The sequence below is a fragment of the Mirounga leonina genome, unplaced genomic scaffold (genome assembly GCF_011800145.1).
Source record: "Mirounga leonina isolate KUSES-001 unplaced genomic scaffold, KU_Mleo_1.0 Mir_53, whole genome shotgun sequence".
Lineage (NCBI taxonomy): Eukaryota > Metazoa > Chordata > Mammalia > Carnivora > Phocidae > Mirounga > Mirounga leonina.
In genome coordinates, this window is record NW_023270807.1 from 86,350,869 (window position 1) to 86,375,276 (window position 24,408).

Consider the following 24,408-nt stretch of genomic DNA (forward strand, 5'->3'; position numbering starts at 1 on the left):
TTTTTTAAGAAGTGGAAACCTAGGGATACCTGGGTGGCTCAGTCAGTTGAGTTTTGGACTCTTGGTTTTGGCTCAGGTCATGATCTCAGGATTGTGAGATCAAGCCCCACATGGGCCGTGCTGAACACAGAGTCTGCTTGAGACTCTTTCTCTCTCTCTCTCTGCTCCTCCCCCGCTCTCAAATAAATAAATAAATAGAAACCTAGTCAAAGAGAATTTTTTAGCTGGATACGGGTCATATGCTTAGTAAAAACTAGGGCTCATTTTTGTTTGTTTATAGAAATGCTCATATCATAGTTTTGAAAGGTATATTCTGGAAGACTGTGATCTTGACAAAAATGGTGTTGTGCTTTTTACAGAGCTCCTTGAAGACAAAAGATTTGTCTTACTCATTTTTTTCTCTGGTGTCTTCAGTATATGGAAGATATTTGATAAATGAAGAATGAATGAATGACTAGTAAATGAGAAAAATCTGTTAACTAATATAATTAATATTTATCCTTCTTTAAACAAGTAAGCCAGTTACCTAAAATAGAGGAAAAATAGGTCATCTTTTTTTTTTTTTTTTTTTTTTTTAGCCCTGGCAAGTTGTATGAGGTGGGTTATAGTAATGATGGGACATTGGGACCACGAAGTCCAGCCCTTGAACTTGGTATATTTGGAGAATTGCTATAACTGTGATACACCTGAAACATAGTGGTTGTTAAGGCAAGTAGCAGGAGATGAGTCTGGTAGGCTCCTGGCATGTGAAAGTTCCTTATTAATTGTAAGGAATACAAGTTAGGCCCGGATTTTGAAAGCATATTTTATATGATATGTTTATTATCTTTTTGAAAATGACTTTTTTAATGGGCAACAGAAGGGACATGATTTGGTTTGAATAACATTTAAAAAATAAATAATGTAATTCATTTCTTATATTTTAATTTTTAGGACTATTTGTGAAAAATAAATTAACAGAATATTTAATTACTTTATTTTGTTTTATTTCTCAGGATGTGATCTTCGTGGTGGGAAGCTAAGTTTTTAAACTACCCCAATGGATGCAGACAGTGATGTTGCATTGGACATTCTAATTACAAATGTAGTCTGTGTTTTTAGAACAAGATGCCATTTGAACTTAAGGAAGATTGCTTTGGAGGGAGCAAATGTAATTTATAAGCGTGATGTTGGAGTAAGTATCTTAATTTTGGTATGTGTGCTATACAGACTAATTTTATAGTGCTGTGAATCATATTCTAAAACATATTCTCTATACAGATAGTTTATGAATACCTTACCACGTGCGAGTTGTACTCACTACAACATTGAGCCTTGTAGAAGTGGCCCCTCCTCCTGTGAAGTGTCAGCTTTTGGATGTTCCCTGTCTCCAGGTCTTAGCAAAGAATTCACAGGCTACTAGAATTGTATTGTCCTCTCAATTTCTTTTAAATGAAGAAGGGGGCATTTATATGTGGCATATACTATTCAAATATAATTTTTTAGGGGCTCCTGGGTGGCACAGTCGGTTAAATGTCAGACTCTTGGTTTTGGCTCAGGTTCTGGGCTCAGGTCGTGAGATCGAGCCCTGTGTCAGGCTATGCTCTCCCTCTAGCCCTCCGTCCACTCTCTCACTTTCTCTTTTTTAAATAAATCTTTAAAAATATATAGTTACATGAATGATGTATGATACGAATGATGCCCTAATATATATGTTGTGATTTTTGTAGTATATTTTAATACCCCTCTTTATTTAGCCAAAATAGTTGGTATTCTTTAGTAACAAATTGCTGAAAATAATATGGCTCATATCCTAACCCAGACACTATAAATTTTAGTTTTTGTTAGACCTATAATATTTAAAATAAAAACATTGATAACTTGCTTTTAACCTTAATGAGATTAACATTACAAGTGACAATGTGTGTTCACTGGCTTTTATAAACCAAATGGTATTGAAATATATATCTTATACATTTATCATGAAAATTATGAATGTATATGAAAGCTCTAGCTCTAAAAATTAGGTGCCAGTATATCTCAGTAAATTATCATTAGCTCTTAGTACTAGAAACTAAGTTAAGATGAATTAAATTCAATTAAAAATTGCAGTGACCCACAATTAAAGATTTTCAAGTTCATCAGTAATGCCATCGTCACCTAAATAAAGGCAAAAGATATCTGCTAAGACGGTTAGAGAGTAAAATGCCTAATACCGCTTTGGAACTTAGCATGCCATGTGACAGGGAAGTCATTTTTCATAGAAGGTTAATTGAAGAAGCTGAATTGATGGATAAGGTGGTGGTGAAAGACAATTAAATGCAGAATAAACTCAGTGTTTCTCAACCCCTTGTGTATGAAATTTTATAATATCTTTTGGTTCAAGTTTAATTTGGCTCTTTGTTAAATTTTATCCTTCCAGACTTAATAGCGAAAGTTTGATAATATGACATATGACAGAGAAAGCGTGAAACTCCAAAAGTAACAGAAGTTTTAAGGAGAAATGTCCGATTCATTTATATGTTACAATATTCAGTAAACATTTATCTCTTATACATAATGGGCATATAATATTTTCCATAAATGAAAAATAGCAATGAAAATTTAAATTCACATTGTTCTCTTGGACCTCAGTCCTTGACTGATTTATGCTCACTGTGTAGATAATTTCATTCAAACCCACAACCTTAAATGCCTTTCATATCTAAGGAATCTAAAATTACATCTCCAGGTCCAACATTTGTCCTGCACTCAAGATTTATATATTGAACTTGAATATGTAGTAGGCATCTCAATTGTAAGATACAATATAATGATGAGTACCATGAAGCAGAATAAAGCAGGGTAGGAGGTGGGGAGCAATGCGGAGATGGGTGCTTTGGTGGAGTGGTCAGGGAAGGCCTCTCTCTCTGACATCTGGTGAGAGAATGAAAGTGAGAATATTGAGGGAAGAATATTCCAGATGAAATAGTAACAATTACTGCAAAACTCCTGAGGTTTTAATAAGTTTGGCATCTTTAAGGATCCATGCAAATTGCAAATTCCAGTTACATGACTAGGGTGGAATGAGAGTTGAAAAGTTTGCATGCTTATAGCACATTGATTTCAAGTATATAGTAAGATGTTTATACAGACCTTGTATTTATAATTAATTAAATGTCCTTTTGAATTAATATGTTCTTTGTGTTCAGTATGGTACTTGATGTCAGAATGGATGATTTGGAGAACAGTTATTTATTTCAGTCTTGGGTAAGCGTCGAGTAGTAGTTACACTTTTATTAAAATGGCCACATGGAGCAGAATCATAAGTGAAAATTAACACTTAATATATAACCACGTTTTTGTTTTATTTTGTTCTTTTGCAGAAAGTATTAATGAAGCTTAGAAAACCTAGAATTACAGCTACAATTTGGTCCTCAGGAAAAATTATTTGCACTGGAGCAACAAGGTAAATTTTACTTGAATTTTTTACTTGAATTTTTAAATTTTTCCTTCGTGGAAAGGACATTTTCCTAGACTTAAAACAAAATCATGTGTACAGTTTGTCATGTTTGTCAGTATAAAATTCATTTCCTGTGTAACTGATCATCTTTTCTTTCCTTAAAACCATAGTGAAGAAGAAGCTAAATTTGGTGCCAGACGTTTAGCCCGCAGTCTGCAGAAACTAGGTTTTCAGGTAACATTTTCAAAAAACATCCAAACTACAAATATTATGGGATTTAATTTATAAAGTTAAACTTTTTAATTTGATAGACTAAAGAAATCACACAGAGGGGTGCCTGGGTGGCTCAGTCAGTTAAATGTCTGACTTCAGCTCAGGTCATGATCTCAGGGTCCTGGGATTGAGCCCTGCCTCGGGGCTCCCTGCTCAAGGGGGGCCTGCTTCTCCGTCTCCCTCTGCCACTCCCCCTGCTTGTGCACGGTCTCGCTCTCCTTCTCTCTCTCTCTCTCTCTCAAATAAATAAAATCTTTAAGGGAAAAAAAGAAATCACACAGATACTCTTCTCATGATTGGCCTTTTTCTTATTGTCCTTCAGTACAAAAATTTAGTAGCGAACTCTTACTCATGTGAGTACTTGTAAAGGATCTTGGCATTTTCACTAACCCCTTGCTCACTGAGAGATTTGTTGCCTTACCAAGTGAACTGCCTTTTCAACTCTTTTAGGCTGTTCACTTCTCACCAAAAAAATCTTGTTTTTGATCATCTCAAGAGTGGTATGTCGGGATGATGAGTAGAGAGTAGGGCCATATGTTTAAAAAGTTAAAGTGTATTTGTTTTTATTTATAGATAGCTATCACATAAATTATAAAGAAGAAAAAAGAACTAGAATGGAACTTCCACAGATCTATGCATTTAATGGCTAAGAGTAAACAGTGTTCCTACATATTACTGTTAGCGAGAACATTACTATTATAACAGGGAATTGTGATTATTTAAAATACGCCGAACTTATGTAATCTGTGCTTTAGCAATAACTACACTGTGTTGTAAGTTGAAAAGAATTCACATGACTAATACCAACTATACACCAGTGTATAAGGACTGAGAAAAGGCTGCATTCTGTAAAATCAATCAGATGTGTTAAAAATGACATAAATCCAAAACAAAATGCATGTTGTATAAAAAGGGACATTTGTAAGATTGGCTTGCTGTGTCAAATCCGTGGTTTGGTCCACAAAAAGTACACACTGGTTGGCGGGCTCTCACATGGAAAGTGACTGTCACTGGCAGGTTTCATCAAATATAATTTTATGGAGGCATAAATTTGAGTAAAATTAGTACATATTATGGATTTGTTACATCACTTGCAAATGATGAGTAAATGAAAGGAAGATAAAGATGAGCTGTGGTCCCCAAAGAGGTGGGTCCAGGCTGTATGGAATTTGAATGAGCAGTGGTGGGAAGTTGAGTTTCTTTCTGACCTCTTCAGTCTTCCCTGAGGTGGAAGGTGCTAGAAAGGCACGGAAGTGCTGATGGGTAGGGGGAGGGTTGGTGCTTGAGGAAAGTGGCAATATTGAGAGTCTTGACTGATGGTGGTGCCACTTTGGACAGTTCTGTGACTTTCATCAACTGCCTTGTGCAAGTACTCAGCTGGAGAACAGTTAATCCAGAATTGTGGTTTTACTGGGAACATTTCGAAGCATAATAAGATACAGCCATTCAAGTTATTGGTAGGAGTTGCTGAAGTTACTTTTCAGCCTGCTTCTTGTCTTAGCATAACATTGGAAGTGTTGAGAAAAATCCCATTTAAAAACACAATTTTCTCAGCTTACCCCCGCAAAAAGAAAACTGATGAGCAGTTGTCTTTTTTTTTTTTTTTTTTTCTGATGAGTAATTTTTTTGTTTCAAAACAATTCATTGAGTTGTACTTCTTTCCTACAGGTAATATTTACAGATTTTAAGGTCGTTAACGTTTTGGCAGTGTGTAACATGCCATTTGAAATCCGTTTGCCAGAATTCACAAAGAACAATAGACCTCATGCCAGGTAGGTCTTTGAAGAATCAAGACAACTTACCAAATTTGTAATTACTTGTCAACCTGTAAATATTTATATTAATTGTGATTTTTTTTTTTTTTTTTGGTATAGTTACGAACCTGAACTTCATCCTGCTGTGTGCTATCGGATAAAATCTCTAAGAGCTACATTACAGATTTTTTCAACAGGAAGTATCACAGTAACAGGTATTTTATGATATTGAAACCAAGCTTATGGTCAATTATGGTTTGAATGAGGTGCCTATATCGAACTGGAAATAATGTCTCATTTGTCCCCGTTAGTCACTTCTACTCCTCGAGGGGAAACAGTATCCTGACTTTTAACACTGTAGTTTAGTTTTCTCTACTTTTATATACTATTTTAAAATCTTACATATGCTATTTTGTATCTGTCTTCTTTCACTCATTATTATCTTAGTGTGAGATTCATCCATATTATTCCATGTAGTAATAGATCAGTCATTCTTATTGCTGTATAGTACCCAGGATGTGAATTATACTGTCCATAAGCATTTGGATAGTTTCCAGTTTGGACCTGTTAAGAATATCCTAGTATATATTTTCATAGTATGATATTTCTTTAATTTATGATGTCTTGCATTTAAAATATTCAAAGAGAAACCCATTTTGTAAACATCATGGAGAAGAGGTTTTATATAAGTAAAATAGGCAAATATCATTGGTACCTCTCTGCCATGTCTTATGTGTATTTTGTTCTGTATCTTTTGAGTCTTAAGTATTTAGAAGGGGTGGATTCAAGCAACCAGGCATTGAGAACTTTAGTGCTCAGGATGGCTTTAAAGGGACTGTATTTATAAATGGTACAGAAATACCACTTGGGCGTCAGGCCCAACCTTCAGCTAAACTGAGTTCAGGAGAATTTCTTTCGTGTTCTTGAATTTTTCTTTGTATTCCGTAGTCCTTAGAGGAAAATACACATTATTGACACCTTTAGACTCACAACAAGTAAACTTATCGTCCAACTTTGACTCATCCTGTGGGTTTTCACATCTTCCTTGGAGACTTTTAAAGCCTACTGCCCGCGTCATGCCTGACTCTTAAAGTGGAGGGATGGGGCACAGTCCCATTTGTTCCCTTCTTTCAGCTATCTCTTTCTACATTTTGGAGCCCAGACTTCTGAGAAGCCCCAAAGTCTATTGATCGATAGGTCCCTACTAAGTATAGAGTTTACGATGCTTAGGTAAAATCTGTATTTACTGAGTTAATAGATCATTAAACAACATAATAACAAGCTGAGGATAATTGGGTTAATTAGTATGCATTATATATTTACATCTGGAACATCCTATGAAATGTTAACAATTCAGTGAACAGATACTGAGTGGTTCCCATAGGCAAAGCACTGTCCTGTGTGGGGGAGGGGAGGGTAATCAGGAAGGAGCAGACCCAGATAACATGTGGTCAGTACCCTCAGAGAGTTCACAGTGGGTACAATATGTACGTTTTCAGCATCTTTCAAAAGAATTAAGAATTTTGAATTTTGTTCAAAATAAGTTTTATGAAAATATTTTCATTGTCTCTTTTTATGTTTCTTTTTAGCTATTTAAATGGAGATTACATTTTTAAAAAGTTATTCCAAACATTATGTGGATTAATTCACATATACTGTCACCCCCTTCCCGCATGTGTGTTTCCCTATTTACTGAGTAAGCTGTGAGGATGAATGGCCAGATTAATATTAAACATGTGGCAGGTAGTGAGTACTAGTAAATCTGTGAGGGGTTTTTAGACCACTTAGTTAATAACCGCACTCTGGTTTCCCAGTACTTTGGAAGCAGCTTTGTTTTACTTTACTGGACTCCTTAGTACTCCTGTGAGCATCAGCGGTAGCCTAACCAAAAGCCAGGCTACAGTGACCAAAAGGATAGTGACCAAAGTGTCTAGTCCCGTCTATCACTTCTTCCTTTAATCAGCATCCAACAGCGCTGTTAGACGTGCTTTTTATATATACTGTCTTCACGCTGCCCTAAACCAAGGTGAATAATAGCATTTTGTGTTTCACATTTCCTTGAATTGTTCAGAAAAGATTTCACTCTCTTGGTTTTATTATGACTGTATAATTATGCAAAGTGTAGATCTTTCTTTTAAACAATTAATCCGATAGTCTAAACCATGTGAATGTTTTCAGTGCCGGGAAATGCACGTTCCTAGCGCTCGCTCGTCTCACGAGGCCTTTCTCCGTTGTGCTTGTTACAGGGCCCAACGTAAAGGCTGTTGCTACCGCTGTGGAGCAGATTTACCCGTTTGTGTTTGAAAGCAGGAAAGAAATTTTATAATTCATCACGTAATTGGTTAGAATCCCTAACTGAGCACCTTTTAAAACCTGCTGCACATTGGACTCAAAACAAAAGGAAAACTGGACCAACAGTAATTGAGGAAATAGACTCTTTTATTCATTCACGGCTACAGTGTAAGCTCCAGGCCCTTTGGATTTTATTTCAAACCTTGCTGTAATATAAAAAGGAAGTTTACAAGACATGACATTGCTGCTTTTACAAAAGGACATTCTATTTATTTTCGCAGTAATTCTCATGTCCCCGTAAGCAGAGCTGTCACAGTGTGCACTACCTTAAATTGTTTCGTTATTGTCATTATTTCTTCCCAGTTTGAGCTAATGTGTTTTATTTGTGAATAGTCTTTTACATTTTTGTATGCTGAATATGGGCACCAAAGAACCTGTAAAAGTTATCTTTTTCAATTGAATGTGCACAAATAAAAGTTTGGAAAAGATCTCTCTTCATATCCATTCTGTAACTTTTATTCCCCATTTTCTATTTTAACAAAAATTGTATTCATAATTCTTTTTTCTTTTTAATCTATGCAAGCTTAGACTTTTGCTAAAGTGTGTTGGCTTCTTTTTGAAGTGTATTTTGTAAATATATATATGCCACATGTGTATAGTATCTTTTACTGCTCTGTTACCAAATATCAAATAGGAATTTTTTCTTGCAGATTAGAAGTAAAAGTATGTATATAAACTCTAGGGAGCGAACCGGAGTAGAACTTTATAGATTAAGCATAATGTTTTATGTTGCTAATTTAATATGATAGAAAATGTTAAATATCTTTTCCAAGTTACGAAAGTGTAGTTTTAAAAAGCGAAACCTCTCACCTACAAGATGGGTATGAGAAAGAAGCTGTGATGGGTTGTACCTCATGTGCTTTTGTTACTCTGGTAAGACTCCCCTCTAGTTGTAGGAGAGTAGTAATCTTAGGTCGCTGCTGAAGGCTATACTGAGAGTCTTGTCAGAAGTTGATACATTGTGCTGTTTTAACAAGAAGTGCCCACAAGCTGCCTCTGTGCCACAGTATAATTATAATGTAGTTCAACTTGAACTTGAAAGCCATTTTGCAAGATACATCTTTCCCCTTGCTGTGTCTTATTTAATGGAGCTGAAGAGTGACTGTTCAGTATTAGGGATTGCTCCTCTTAAAGTTACAATAGATACGCATTTGTGAAACATTGGCCCTTCCGGCTCACCCAAGAGCCCTGGGGGTAGTACACGATCGGGCTGCACCTGTGTGCTACCACTTGGGATTAGGAGTTTAGTAGAACCAACAGTAATTTCATTTAGAAATAAAGCTGAGTGGCGAGTCCAATTAGCCTCTTAGCAGTAACTTAATAGAGACAATATTCCAACACGAAAACCTGGATTTTCAAAACGTTTTGAAAGTTTCATGAAAAATTGCAACGTCTTGTCCTCCGTGTTCTAGTTCATTTTCCTGATCATATTATAAAGTCTTCCAAACCTAGCTTACATACTGCACTGAACAACATACATTATTTTATATTTATTTTTATCTTCTTTTCTCTCGATGCCTTCCCCTACTGTGCCTCTCACTCTTAAATCGGGGGGCAAAGGCTGGCTTTTATATTTTCTTTCTTGTGAAAGACTTAATTGTTATTTTCAGACTTCTCTTATTCTCTCTCTCTTTTTTTTTTTTTCTTTTACATTGTGTTTATTTGCTTCATTTTAAGATCCAGCAGTATAGGGTAAACCTCATAAAATATAGAGGATACAATTCGGTGAAGAAGTCACAGGTTCTGGGAGACTATTTTTAAAAATTGAGATTTTCCACTTAGCTTTAATCAACAGTAATAAGTGACCTGTTTTGTAAATGTTCACCCCCAAAAAAAAAAAAAAAGAAATACAGAAAAGGCGGAAAACATGATTATATGGCCAAGGTGCAGATCCAGATGTTGTATTTTCAGTATTCAAGTGACTTGAAAAGTAGGTAGATCAGTAGCTCATCAAAATGCTTTCTCAGAAAAGAGGAAGAAAGACAATCTAACCAGGTCAGGTTTCAGGGCTGCTGTGTGAGCGTCACCTGGCAAAGTGTCATGGATAACCCACTAAACTTAACGAAGCTGGTAAGAATGAGCGTGTCTGATGTCTTCTGCTGGCTCTTCACAAGTGCTGTAAATTTTTTTATAAATAAAAACTGTGAATATATACATACAAATGATAAGTATTCCCCCTTTTTTTATTTTTGAAAATCAAAAAGCTCTGGTTAGGGGTGTATTGGGTAAAAATTTGTTTGAAGACAGAATTATTTAGTTACAGACTCAGGATAATAGAAAAATACAAGCGGGTTTAAGATACTGAAGTTGAAATCACTAGTGATAAACCTCCTAAGTTTATGAACAATTTCCTACCCATTTATGATGAATGGCTAAAACAAGAAATTGCTAATGTAGATATACAGTGTTTGAACTTTGAAGGAAACATGTAACAATTTTGTTAAATATCCTACAATCTGTGATGCTTGACAAAGAAAAAAATTCGAATTGATTACCTGTCTTGATTTTTTAAAAATCAGCTCCACATATAATTCCACTGAGGATTCATAATAAATTTCTTAAACTGATCCTCTACAGAACACACTTTTCCTTCTCCTTCCAAAATAAAACAGAAAACATGCTCTAACTTGCATAGGAAATGTGCTGTGGTAGAAGATCTCAAGTCTCCCTTCCTTGTAACTTTCCCCTGCCAATCTTTATGTAATACATTTCAGAATCAGGACTTTCAGCCATTCTCCTGAGTCTCTGCTAATACAGTTTCACTATTACTTACATAGATTTATAGTCTTTCCATTTTGTTATAGGGGAATTCCTAGATCATATACCCTTACACCAAACTGGGACAGTTTGTTAGGGGTCAATAGGAAAATTCCAGTCTAAATAACAGAGGGTTTCGGCTCTTAGGGGTTCTCTTTTCTTTAGGCCAATCGTAATGTTTTATTCTTTTTCAAGTTAGGTTGTTCATGCTTTTAAGTTTTTGTGGTGTCTCCCATAGCTTATAATAGTAATTTAATGGGTCACTACTTAAGTAGATTGAGATTCTTTATTGCAGATTTTCTGTCATCATATCCAAATCGGTAAAATACCTCACCGAGTCCTAATATTCAACTGGAGAAATACAGAAGGGAGCAATTCATTGTTGTGTGGGAAAAACCCAAGTTTCTGGTACAGTTGGTGACCTCCATTTCATCCTAAAGAAGAACATGGTGAGGGAGTTGTCCTGATGCCTGAATGTCACTCACTACATCTGCAGTCATCTGAAAGTCCGCATCAGTGCTAGCCCGCATGCCATAACCTGAGGTAGTGACAGTCCTGAGGAGTGCAAAGAATTGCAGGAAGCTATGGATCACTATTAAGTCATCATGAAAGCCTTCCAAGGAGAGGGTTTTATAAGCTTGACTTAATAACTCACACCTAATTGATTAGAGATTTGGATTAATAACCTAATGGCCTGACTCCTCTTCTAAGGTTTTACTAACAGGTACTACTAAATAAAAATGGTCCCAGCATTTTGAAATTGTCCTTTCTAGTCGTATTTTTTTAAATGGGTGGGAAAATGTTTACTTTTCTCAACCTATTGCAGAATTGTTTCTTTTAATATTTTATACATAAAATTCATAAAAGGGCATTACACTGTAGTTCATAATTCATAAAAGCAGCTGCATAATCTTTGTACCTGTTGAACTACAGTTAGGAATTATCACTGAAATCCTAGCCAGGATCCTCTCCTAATCTAGACCAGAGGTGCAATTACCCACGTTGTGTCCTGGTTCTTTTTTACAGAAGGCCCAGTGCAAGTACTGTTGTAGTGGGCAAAAAACCATAAGCTCGTGTTCAGGCCACTTCAGTGTCTGAATCATAAAGCTGCCACCGGCCTCTGTACATACATACCTTAAGGCAAAAGTTGATCGCATTACTAGTTCATAGTTTTTCAAAGGTTGCTCTGTGAAAAAAGTGCATAGTACTGAACCAGCCAGTATGTGTTTCACCTGGTATCCTACGCAGAGTAAGAAAGGGATCATGGGATCTTGTACCTCATTTACCTTTCGAGAGGTGGAGGTTAAAGGTGGTCTTTATAATTTCAGGGTGTCTCTAAAACTAGCTCAGCAACACAAAGGAGAAGACATGGGAGTGGCCAATATGTGTTGGTACAAAGACACCCTTCGGATTGTTCTTCTACTTTATCAACATTTCTAAGGTTTGAGGCCATTAGGTCTCTGGAGAAAGCTGCCTTGGTTGTCCCCTACCACACAGCTTTTTACACTCCAAGAGCTGCTCTTGGGGTTTTCTTTTTTGAAGCGGTTTTGGCACTAATTCCTCTTGATGATGACTCATAAAACAAATGTTGTTTTTCACATAGTTCCTGAAAGAGAAAGAGGCACTAATGAAAATGTCACTGTTAGTTTATAGTACTTGGGGAAAAAAAAAAAAAAGTACAGGCTATTATTTTTTTAAATCACCCTGGGGCTTTAATGTCTTAACTAAGCCAAAAAGACATTTTTATTGCAAAGCCTTGATGTATCATGAAATTCCGTGTACCACCAAACTTTGGTCATTCTCACTCAAAGAGTAAGGTGGGGAGGGTGACTTCCCAGAAAAATCAAGGCATTCCTACCTGCAGAGTCCAAGGATAGAACTAATGGAGATAATGTCTCAGATCCTATTTTATTTTTCTCCTCTTCTCAAACTCTACCAATGTGCCTATATTTATGTCTGTGTAGTCTGCCTTCTGCATTACCCGCTTGCTCCTGCATTAATAAATTCTATGGATTATTTCCATCAGCATAAAAATATGCCCTAGGATTTTACGTTTTTTTAAAAACAAAGTAAGGCCACCTTTGAACCTCTTTCAAAGATCTTTTCCTGTCACTTAATCAGTTACTTGAGTATAGACTTATGCTTTCAAGGACCTTACCTTTTAATAAAGGAGACAAGTGTATATAAGCATATAATTTCAAGTATTAAAAGTGCTAATGAGAAAAATGGAGAGGAAAGAAGAATGAAAACAGTCGGGTGGGAGGTGGCTATCGTACTGCTGGCACCACTCTAAAGAGGTGACATTTGATCAGAAACTGATAAGGAGGAAACCCTGTGAAGAACTGGAAGCACTGTTTCCAGAAAAGTCAGATCATGGCTAACACATGAACGACGAGATGAGCTTAGATTTGTGTGATTTGAACCACAGGATTTTGAGCCGAGGAATGACATCTTTAAAAGATCAACTGCTGTATCGAGGATAGACTGGAGGGTGCAGGGGCTGGAAGACCAGTGTAGAGGTTCGTCTAGTCCAAGGAAAAGATGGTGGTTGGGACTGAGCATGGCACTAGTTGAAAGGGTCAGGTTCATGGTGTGTTTTGTTAGCAGATTTAACAAGATTTAGTACAGATGTGAGGTGTAGGGATTATCATGGATGAATCCCAAGCGTCTGGCCTGAGGAGCCCCTCCCCACAACCCCCAGGCAGAAGGTTTGCGGAGGAATGTGTGTGCATTTGGGTGAGTGGGACTGAGAATTAAGAGTTCTGTGTAGGTCACGTTAAGCTAGAGATGCCTATTAGACATTCCAACCAAAGATGTTAAGTAAGCAGGTTTGGAAATTTGAAAGTCAGGTAAAAGGCCAAACCCTGGAGCTATACATTTGGGAGTCCTCATTTTATGGCTTATAATGCCTTTGGGATAGATCTTAAGAAGTGAATATAGATACAGATCTAAGGATTGAGTCCTGGGCACTACTGTATTTAAAGGTGTAGAGGAGGGGAAGGAAGAAGCAAAGGAGACCAAGGAGTGACTAATGAGATAGGAGGAAAAGCAGGGAAGTGTGATATTGCAGAAGACAAGTGAAAATAAGTGTTTCCTAATGATCATCTCAAAATGAATATATCTAAAACATCTCTCCATCCCTGAAACCTAGTTCTCTTTCTGGCTGCCCTATCTTACCATCCATGCAATTTCTCAGGCTAAAAATTTAAATGTCATCCTAACTACTTCATTGCCTTACTCATATATCCAATTCATTCATTCATTGAATAACTATCTGAGATCAATAAGCCAGTGAGGCTGATAGAGAAATGGTCTAAGAACTAAACCTTAGGGCACAAAAACTTTAAAATAGTGGGAAGATAAGATGGAACCAGCAGAGGATGCTGAAGGAGTGACTGACAGACAACCAGGAGGTGGGTCCCCGAAGGCAGAGAAACAAGTATTTCAGGAAGGAGGTCATGCTCACCTAAGTCCAATTCTGGGGATGATCACCACGCTAGCCATTAAGATGAGGAATGAGACTGACCACTGGGTTTAGCAATGTAGAGGTCACTGGGATGTTAGAGCAATTTCACTAGGGTTATAGCCATAAAAGTCTCATTGGAGCAGGTTCATGAGAGAATGGAGAAAGAGGAATTGATGACAATGAATATTCCAGAACTTTGCTATAAATGGTAGCAGAGAAACAGCACAAGCTAAAGGGGAAAATGGAATCAAGACCATTTCCTTTTTTTTTAAGACGGGGGGCGGGGGGGGGGCGGAATCACACGATTTCCATGCTGGTGAGAAGTCGAGATCCAGTAGAGAGGTAAAATGTGCATGATGCTGGGCTGAGCAGAGAAAACTGTTGGAGAATGTCCTGGAAAAGGGATGGGGAAGAGCATGAAGTGGTTGGCCTCACATAGGAATGGTGGAACTAACAGAACCCAGAAGGATGACGGTGTATTTAGATACAAACACTAATGTGTGGGTTGGTGTGTAAGGCTATGGAAGTTCCCTTCTGATTGTGTCTACTTCCTCGGTGAAGTCAGAGACAAGGTCATCAGTGGGAGTGAACAGGGCTAAGGAGGTGGGGAGGTTTCCAGAGAGAGAAGGTGGAATGGAGCAGTCGTCTAGGAGACAAGCAGTTAATAGGCCTGGGACGTATGTGACTGCCAGGCAGCACTGAAGGCCACTTGAGGTCAACGATCATGATTTTTTTTTTTTTTTTTTTTTTTTTGAGATGAGAGAGAGAGAGCACGCGCGCACAGGCAGGGGGAGAGGGGCAGAGGAGGAGGGAGAAGCAGACTCCCTGCTGAGCAGGGAGCCCACTCCATCCCAGGACCCTGGGATCATGACCTGAGCTGAAGGCAGATGCTTAACCGACTGAGCCAGCCAGGCGACCCCAAGGATCACGATTTAAAGTGAGAAAAACCCAACACTGCGCTTAGGTGCCTTCTCAGCCATGTTCAGCTGTGTGACTGCAGGGGCTCACTTGGGACACCTCAAAATGTAAATCAGCTCACGTCACTCCCTGCTAAAACATTTTAGTAGCTTCCCATTGCACTTAGAATGAAATCCAAGGGGCACCTGGGTGGCTCAGTCGGTTAAGATTAAGCATCTACTTTCTGCTCAGGTCATGATCCAGGCTGCCTGCTCAGGAGGTTGTCTGCTCCTCCCTCTGCCCTCCCTTTGCTACACCCCCCCCCCACACACACACCCTGCTAGTGCTCTCTCTCTCAAATAAATAAGTAAAAATCTTAAAAAAAAAAAAAAAAGAATGAAATCCAAACTTGCTGGCCTGCAGGGCTCTGCATGCTAGTCTCTACCAACTTTCTAACTAAATCTCACAGATTTCAGCCTCCTGGCCTTGCTGTTCCTGGAACAGGTCAAGTGTGTTTCGGATTAGCCTTCATGCTAGCTGTTCTCTCTGCTCCACTTCTCCTTTGCCCTATCATTGTTGGCTCCTTATTGTCACCCAGATTTTATCCTAAGTGTTACCTCTCAGAATAACCTTCTCAGATCACCCGATCAAAAGTAGCCTCGTAATCACTCCCTATCTTATCGGCATGTCTTAATTCTCGGGGCATTTTTGCTCGCTGAGTGATGTGGCTGTAGCACCTTGAACAGTGAGTGCCTGGCACATACTAGATGCTCAGTAAATATTTCTCGAACAAGTGAGTTTGGATGAAGGAAGGAAGGAATGACCACATACAATAAATTACTAGAAGTAAAAACTAACCTAAGTCTCAGAACTAAAATATTTCCGAAAATAAGAAAAAGCATAAAAGTCACAGCTGAAATAGCAAATATGGCCAACACCCCATTTTGAGTTTGTCGCTGGCAGGGCAGAAGTTCAAAATAAAATCCTTTCAAATTACATTATTGCTGAAATCTTTTCTGACCTCTCAGCTGAGTCACTGTTTATTTTATAAGAAACTTAACAACCTTGGAAGAAGGTTCTTTTCTCGGGCTTGCAGAAATGGAAGTAAAAGAACCGAACGCCAAACATGAGAAAGGAAAATGTTAAGCTACATGTAGTATCGCCTTAGAAGTTAATTTCACATTAGAAGTTGTTTCCTTTCTTCCTCCTTAGAAAGTCATTGGGATATGCAAGTCAGGACTCTCTCTTCCCCTGGTGACAAAATTGGACTCGCTCTTTTCATTAACTCCTAAATTTGTGGAGACTCCCTTAACACAGTCTCTGAGCTCACTTCAGCTTCTGTGTCCCAGCAAGCTCCCTTGGGCTTTCCGCAGGCCCCGCATATACTTAGCTAGTTGGATAACTTCTCAATACCATTAGGTATTTTATCTTCCTTTTTATTTTTGTCTCTGACATTTCCCTCCAGGGAACCTTGTTTAACATATCTACTTCATACATACTTTAGCCAGCTAACACGATTCAGGCTACTTACATTTCCACTTTAAAAGCCTTTGGGGGCACCGGGGTGGCTCAGTCGTTAAGCGTCTGCCTTCGGCTCAGGTCATGGTCCCAGGGTCCTGGGATCGAGCCCCGCATCGGGCTCCCTGCTCCGCGGGAAGCCTGCTTCTCCCTCTCCCACCCCCTCTGCTTGTGTTCCCTCTCTTGCTGTGTCTCTCTCTTGTCAAATAAATAAATAAAATCTTTTAAAAAAATAAATAAATAAATAAAAGCCTTTGCTGGGCGTCTGGGTGGCTCAGTCGTTAAGCGTCTGCCTTCAGCTCAGGTCATGATCCCAGGGTCCTGGGATGGAGCCCTGCATCGCCCGGCTCTGAGGGGAGCCTGATTCTCCTCCCTAACCCTCTGCCACCTCCCCCTGCTTGTGCTCACTCGCTCTCTCTCAAATAAATAAATAAAATCTAAAATATATATATATATTTATATCCTATAGTACTACAGAAATAGGAGTCAGCCAATTTTCCAAAAACAACTATTTCCTCTCTGCCTCACAACACACACCTTAGTAGGTACCTTCACTGCTGCTGGGAGTTTCACCTGCAGGATTATTCTGCGCCCTCATCTTTTATAATTCTCTGCATCAGACCTCGTATCTGCTCTTGTTCTTCAACACCCAGCACCCGTCTAGGGTTGCCAGTATTTGGGCTTTTGGATTTCCCTTCCTTTGCAGTTTACGACTAGAGGTTTGGATTTAAATTTGAATAACTGCATGACTCAAAAGTAACAGAAATGTGTTTCGTTCAAAAACATTTCATAATTCAAAGTTACTAATTTAGACAGATTCTTTCCTCACCCCATTTCTGAATGAGTAAGTTTTGTTGCGTTTTAGATAGCCAAATCATAGGTTGCTAGGGAAGGTCTTATTCCAGGGCTCTACTAGATAGAAAGATTGGCTTTTCTTAAGTTTTGTCCTCAAATTTTTACTTGGTTTGTGGTTTGATAGATTCCGACAGCCCCATATGAAAAATAGATCTAAAAGTTTCTTAACCTTAATTCCAAAACATTCATTCCAGTTTCAAGTTAGACTTTTTAAAAAAGAACGTGATCAGGGGTGATAATAGAGTAGGTCGTTCTTTTCGTTCAGCTCATTCATAATTGCTTCTCCCTGCCTCAACTTTGTAGTTAGTGTTGTTCACAAGAATTTTAACAACCCTTTATTTTTAAAGGAATTTCACTCCCCCAGCTAATAAACAGGTAGTTAAAAAGTGCATGTGCACAAGGAGGACCTACCATAAGACCAAAGACACTGCAGCCCGGGGCCCCTCACTTCACAGCCTCTTCCAAGACCCACATAGTCACATCTAATTTTGTATTCATAATTTGCATTTTTTTTTCTTAAACAGGGCCCTCAAAAGCTTAGGCTCCACAAAATGTGGATCTGCCCCGGCTTACATAGGCACTCACGGATGTGCTGAGGACCAGCTTCCAACGTACAGTGGTCTTTTCTCCCTTCCACTCACATGTCCCATAGGCACCTCACAGTCAGTATGCACAACCTGAACTTAGTGTGGCCCCTGAACCCCCACCAGACTCCAGCCTCCCAAACCTGCTCTTTCTCCTCCTCATCTTACTTCAGTGGCTGTCCCCATTGTATATGGGGTTAGTTCTCTAGGCTCGAGAAAGATCCCAATTTTCTCTTTCTCCTCAACCGTCTTTTCCAATCCAGCTCCGAGTCTTTTCATTCCATCTCTTGCACGCCATTCAGCTCCATAGTTTTCCATCCAATTTCTTCAGCAAACTCCCTTTGGTCTTCCTCATTCAGCAGCCCCCCTTCCAATCTCTATATTTTGCCAGAGTCCTCTTTTAAAAATTGGGTAACTTTTCCCCCCTGCCCTATTGTTTTAAATGTACCCCACTGCCTTCAGCATAAAATCCAAATTCTTTACGAAGATGGATGAGGCCCTTCCTGACTGCTCTCTACCCTGCACTCTGGACTCATCTCTCAATCCCCAACCCAGAACCCATCCTCTTCAGACCCCACCAGTGAGTATACTGGCCTCTGCATGTGATTATCCTCTGACTCCCACATACTCCTCTTTGCCCAGATCATTCCTTGAGGATTCTGCTTTGGTATTATCTCTTTCAGGAATATTTTATAAATGACATCCTCCAATATATGTGATTTTCCTTTGTGCTTGCCAACAATGATAAATATTTGCAGTGGTCTGTTTTCTTGCCTGCCTCCTGAAGGAAAGAGGCTAGGGACTCCTTGTCGCCTATATCCTCAGTTCTTTCCTAATACAGTGCCTGGTGCCTAGTAGATGGTCAAAAAAGAGTTGAATAGATAACATCTGAAGTGGTGGGGAAGGGAGTGGTGTGGAAAAGCCAGAATGTCTCACCTGCCCACATATCTCTTCCTCCTCCCCTTGCAAAGGCTGTATTAGACTGTAGATTAAATCACATCCTATGACCCACGGATCAAAGTGTGTTGTGCTTTACACCATTATCCATGATCTAATCCCCCCCACACACAATGAATTCAGCATTGGCCTCATTCACAAGTTATCAAATTGAGCACTGAATACTTTTTGATCATCTGCTAGGAATCAATATTAAGCTAGACACTGTATAGTTTAATATTAATTAATATTAATATTAATATTGTTCCATAGGAAGGATAATGGGCAGAGACCATTCCTGGAAACCAAAATGTTGTAACTTAGTTAAGGAGGTGAAACCAGTAGAGTCTCAGCTAAGGCAGTAGAGAAGAAAATGGGACTAGAAAATATTAAAAATCCAGGAGAAAGAAATGCTCTCCAGGGCTAAATTTATGCAGGACTTCACAGATGAGGATTTGCATCGTCTTTTAAGGTATAAGGATGTTGGGCTAAATCTTCAATGGTAATTAGAATGTAGGAATACAAGGAAAGATAAAGGGATAAGTGCCAGTGAGGTAGGAGGGATACCAGGAAAGCAAATTGTTCCATGGGAGCTAAAAGAGAATTTCAAGAAAGAGTAGGGGTGGTAGATTAAATGTGACTAAAAAAAAAAAAATTTGTGTCCTTCATCCCATCAAGAGAGTAAGTCAATTTCTACACCCCTTGATACTGGGCTGGCCTCGGGACTTGTAGGGTATCAGAAAGTAATGGATGCACTGCAGTGTGACTTCTAGAACATACACTTCACAGGGCCTTATAGCTCCTGCTTCCACAGCCTTGGAATGTTGCCTAGAGTCTGCCATGTGAGGAAGCCATGTTAGCCTGCTGGAGGCCGAGACCCCGTGGAGAACAACAGAAGTGCCCCACCGAGTCAGCACCCACTCTCATCCACGCGGGTGAGGCTCTCTTACACCGTCCAGACTGACTGACCCTCCTGCTGATTTAGACCCATGAAGGTGCCCAGGCGGAATGAGCAGGAGCACCACCCAGGCAAACCAAAGCATCCTGGGAAATGGGAAGTCATGTATTTTAAACCAGGACGTGTGGGGATGGTATATTACACCTAAACAGGCAACTGATGGGAAACACGCGTAGTAGGGCAGAATGAGAAATGAAGACTGGACAGCAGATTTGGAAGTCTTTAGTGTCCTGGCATCTTAGTCCTGGAAAAGGCCCTGATCTGAATCAAGTCTCCAGATGAATGCATGGAGTTACCAAGGTCTGAGGCTCTTAGTCATTTGAATCATGTATCAGTAATTAATAGTCTTGTTCAGATTCTGTGCTTTCTGAGAAACCAAGTCAGTTGGCTTTAACTTGCATAGAGCCAGGCAATGTGCTGATCAGGCCAAGGGTCCAGTCACCTTCCTGACAATTATACTTCCTCATAAATGAATTACTTTCATTTTCATTGTATTTTTAAAAAACAGGGCCTTATCTATATTAAAAATTAACCCTACAACTTGATATTTAACTCACAGTTTGAATTAAGAGAAAAGTCTTTCTGCTTGCTAAAGTGAAATATTTAAAAAATGCAAACCACTTCTAAGTGTATAAAATACAAAGTGGAAGTTTTCCAAATCCTAGTATAAATAAATATGTCCACATATAGCGACCATCAAATCACCTCACAGGTTTATTCTTCCTTCAGATAAACGCCGAAGAATCACTGTGCCCATAGTTCCTGCAGCAATCATTTCTCTCTGGCCCATTGAAAGTGTTTTTAGAAGAAATTCACAAACTGTAAATAAGGAGCACCCTCCCATTAAAATGCAAGAACAAGTATCCCTACATGTTCAAGTATAATGAATTAATCTTAGGAAGAAGAACAAATTCCGCTTCATTCCGGGCCCCTGCGCATCACCTCCTTCCCCGCAGTTCATCAGCACGTAGAGCTCTGAGTTCTGTTACCAAAAGGAAAGAGTTTTCTACAGCCCACATCAAAATTAAGCTGCTTAAACAATCTCTCTCCGTGAAATGTATTTAACCAACTTTCTAGCTGCTATCCACAGGAGAAACTCTTTATCTTTCTGAAACTCATTTTGATTGTGCCATATTTGGAATAATTGCAGTCATTTAAACCCAAGGGTGTTCCTGATCATCTGAGCCTTCATAGGTGGTTAGGGCTTAAGGACGACCTACACAGTGAGAGAGGAAGGAGGCCCATGGTTCTGGCACAGGCTGAGCATGACATTCCAAGACTTACCTGAAACCCCAAACAAAAAAGCCCTCCTGCGCAGGGGACCCAGAGAGATGAGAGGGGTTCTTTGAACATTACTGAAAAAAGCTTTGCAAGATTCACCTGTTAGAAAGCACTGGTTGTTCTAATTCCTTAGCTTAGTCACCAAGGTTCATCACATGGCATAAAAACTGAAATTATGTTTTGAGATACAGTTTCACGCCAAAGGGAATATCCTGAAATAATTTCAGATATTGGATCATTATTCGGTTGAATTATAAAACTGCAGTTTTTTGACCAGAGCATTGTTGGGACAGCGTGCACATAATACTTACGCTTTTGCCAGCTCCACTGATATTTGTTCCAAAGAGCATCCCTTTGTCTCGGGTATAAACACAACAACAAAAACCAGGGATGCTAGGCTCATGATTGTATATATAAAGCACACCCACGGCAAGCCAATGAGATCTACAAAGGACAAAAGAGACCGATTAAAAATGTGTTTTGTGTTGCTTTGACCCCATTGTGTGGACAGCTGATTCTTGGGGCATATATAAAAACGTGTGTATTTTCAAACATGCTGGTAGGATCCTGGGAAATGGCAACCACAAATTAAAAATATAGCCAACCTCTGTAAGTTTCCTTTTTACAGACTACCTCAGCTTTCTCTGTGAAAGCCTTGTGACTATCACAATGTAAACCCAATGCCATCTTCTTCATGAGCATGCTTTCTTTTTTCGAAAGGGTAATATACATCCTCATTGCAAAATAAAGTAAAATAAAATAAAATAAAATAAAAATAAAAGGACCTCAAATGACACAGAAGCATAGAAAGCAGAAGGTAAAATATTTCCTCTGGTTCCTCATCCTCACAGGGCCCCCCTCGGGAGTCATGGCTGTAGCACTTTGGTTTCTATTTGGTGGACATTTTTAAAGTCACTGACACAGATGCACTTTTCTTGAAATGAGCTCACCCTTCTTTACCCTGATTATTCAAATAAATCATTTCATGTCGGCCATATTTCCTTTTAGTAGTGGGCAGCGTGTTTGTAATGCTTCCTCCTGGATTCAGAGGAAAAAAGTGCTAACAGTTCTCTGGCAAGGCCTTCGCTTGCTAAGAGTCATCATCAAGAAGCCACACCCTCAGGCACGGCTGGATCTCGCCGGCCAGCGTAGGGCCACTTCTAGCCAAAGGGACAGTCCTTTCGCAGTTCCTGACCCAGGTCAAGGCACATGAAGTGGCAAGAGATGGCCCCCAATGCACTGGAGCCTGCGATGTGCATTGTGCTGCCCACAGCTCAGGAGCAGAAAGTCCAGCCCTGGGGGGTTCAGCTGGGGAGCAGGAAGTCCAGCCCTGGGGGGTTCAGCTGGGGAGCAGGAAGTCCAGCCCGGCGGGGAGCAGCGGGGAAGAAGCTGGCTCTTCACAAACGCAGGCTCAGACTGACCGCAGCCAGAAACCATGCACACAGCCCTTCACGGCTGCAGCCACCAGTCCCCACTGGTCAGTCAGGAGAACTGACCGAGCGGTTCCGTAGTGAGGCAGTGTGGTGGATGCAGCGTGGAAAGATCTAAGCATATTAACCACCTTCTCGCCGCAGCCAAACACCCTGCACTCTTGCAACCGTTCCGCGCAGACCACAGGTCCCATGCCCATCCGGGTGCCCTCCCACGATGGACACACAGCAGCGCTCTGAAAAGATCCAAACAATCCTCTTAACATACTTTACTCAGAGCTGAGCGTAATGCAGCCGCATCGTGACCACTGCCCAGTGAGCTGGTTTCCCCAGAACACTCTGCTTTTATTGATCTGCTGAAGTTGCACTGAAAAAGGCTGGTGTCCAAGGGCTTGCTGCCAAGCAGAACCGTTACGTCTTCTACTTGGAAAATTGATTTTTGGAAGTAAGTACAGATTTTGAAAGTAAGTACTTCCCTGCGTTGGGCAAGTTTGCGTTATGCCACTTGGCTTTTCTGAAATCCAAAGAGGATTTTTGCCCTCAGGAAGTGTAGCTGCTTTTCTCCTTCATGCCATCTTGGCTCATGAAAGGTTTCTTAGAGACGTTCTAGTTTCAAATAGTGGGAGAAACCTGTACCGAATTTCAAGCTTAGCCCAATGGAATGTCATCTACAGGTTCATTCCAGGATTTTTAAGTGAAAATGCTTTCCCAGCATTTGTTCTAAGTGCAGGAGAACTTCTGAATGTGCATTAGCTCATCCTATACGTTAGCCATCCTTCCCAGAGATTTGTGTCCTCTTTTCCCACCCCTGATCATTTCCACTCTTTCTTCTGCTTTTTAATTAAAAAAAAAATGTTAAGTATAGTTGACACACAATGTTACATTCGTTTCAGGTATACGACATAGTGATTGATCAAGTTTATACATTATGCTGTGCTCACCCCATTGTTTTCTTTTATATTTCTCTTTTCCACATCAAAGAGCAGATAAAGGGGTGTGTGTGTGTGTGTGTGTGTGTGTGTGAAGGTAAAAGTCACAGGTCTATGCATGTGATCTAAGTAGGATAGGTATGGTTGGTGCTAATGACCAGTGCCTTTGTTTTTTTCAGTCTTGGTCCGTTTCTAAAAATATGGGATATAAACAGTTAAAATGTTATGTAAAAACCCAAACCATGCTTAATTAATAACTCCAAAAGTTAATTTCCAGAAGTAGATGTACTCAAAAAAAAAAAAGTGGTTGATAAGACTCAGAAGTGCTATAGATATATACCTTTTTGAGTATATGTCCACTTTTCCAAATTTATATATTGTATGTATTATTTAATATTTATATCATATACATGTATGAAGGAAAGAGCAAAGAAAGGAAAGAGCTCATTGGTCAATTTTGGAGGGTGCTGGGGCACTACCTCATTACTTGGGAAACTAGAAAATAAAGAGAAAGTTTCAAGCATTTCTCTTGCCTTTTTTCTTTGATTCATACTTCAGGGCAGGCAAATAACTAAGGAAAAGAAATTTCTCCTTAGAGAAGTAGAAACTATGATCCAAATTTAGAAGGAATGATGGAATGCAAATAACGGATCTGGGCGATGATCCTCACAGAAGCCTACATGACAAAGTGGGAGACAGACAGGATGCACATTTGTGGCAGGACGTACGCCATCATCTGTGAAGGAGTTTACAAACAAACAAATGAAAAAATCTAAATCTGCTCAAGCCTCTAGACCTAAATAGCAGTTCACTGGAAACACAAAGGACAGAAGGTCATGTGATAGGACTATAATCAGCAAAACCCAGCATGGGAAAAACCCTATGAAACAGAGAACCCCATTTCTTCATTAAAAATATAAAGATGGGGAGGAAGAGGGAGAAATGAAGATGCAACCTACAAATTATAAGAGACATGTCAATCAACTGTGAGTTATGT

General features: G+C 39.4%; 2 protein-coding genes across 5 annotated transcripts in view; one reads left to right on the forward strand and one right to left on the reverse strand.

The window, feature by feature from the left end:
* The window catches only part of TBPL1 (TATA-box binding protein like 1), a 33,758-nt gene extending 25,530 nt beyond the window's left edge, over positions 1–8,228 (forward strand). For 2 of the 3 annotated variants that reach the window (XM_034990704.1, XM_034990705.1), the window contains exons 2-7: positions 996–1,174; positions 3,345–3,427; positions 3,592–3,655; positions 5,363–5,466; positions 5,569–5,663; positions 7,695–8,228. In XM_034990704.1, the coding sequence (XP_034846595.1) occupies positions 1,040–1,174; positions 3,345–3,427; positions 3,592–3,655; positions 5,363–5,466; positions 5,569–5,663; positions 7,695–7,774 (561 nt within the window). In that variant the 5' untranslated portion in view covers positions 996–1,039 and the 3' untranslated portion in view covers positions 7,775–8,228. Of the gene's footprint in view, positions 1–995; positions 1,175–3,170; positions 3,229–3,344; positions 3,428–3,591; positions 3,656–5,362; positions 5,467–5,568; positions 5,664–7,694 lie in introns of those variants that run through there. The other variant, XM_034990706.1, reaches the window with a different exon arrangement.
* Positions 8,229–10,542: 2,314 nt separating this feature from the next.
* The window catches only part of SLC2A12 (solute carrier family 2 member 12), a 53,191-nt gene continuing 39,325 nt past the window's right edge, over positions 10,543–24,408 (reverse strand). The window contains exons 4-5 of one of the 2 annotated variants that reach the window (XM_034990702.1): positions 21,364–21,496; positions 10,543–12,163 (exon numbers count right to left, since the gene is read on the reverse strand). In XM_034990702.1, coding sequence (XP_034846593.1) covers positions 12,010–12,163; positions 21,364–21,496 — 287 coding nt within the window. In that variant the 3' untranslated portion in view covers positions 10,543–12,009. Of the gene's footprint in view, positions 12,164–20,280; positions 20,591–21,363; positions 21,497–24,408 lie in introns of those variants that run through there. The other variant, XM_034990703.1, reaches the window with a different exon arrangement.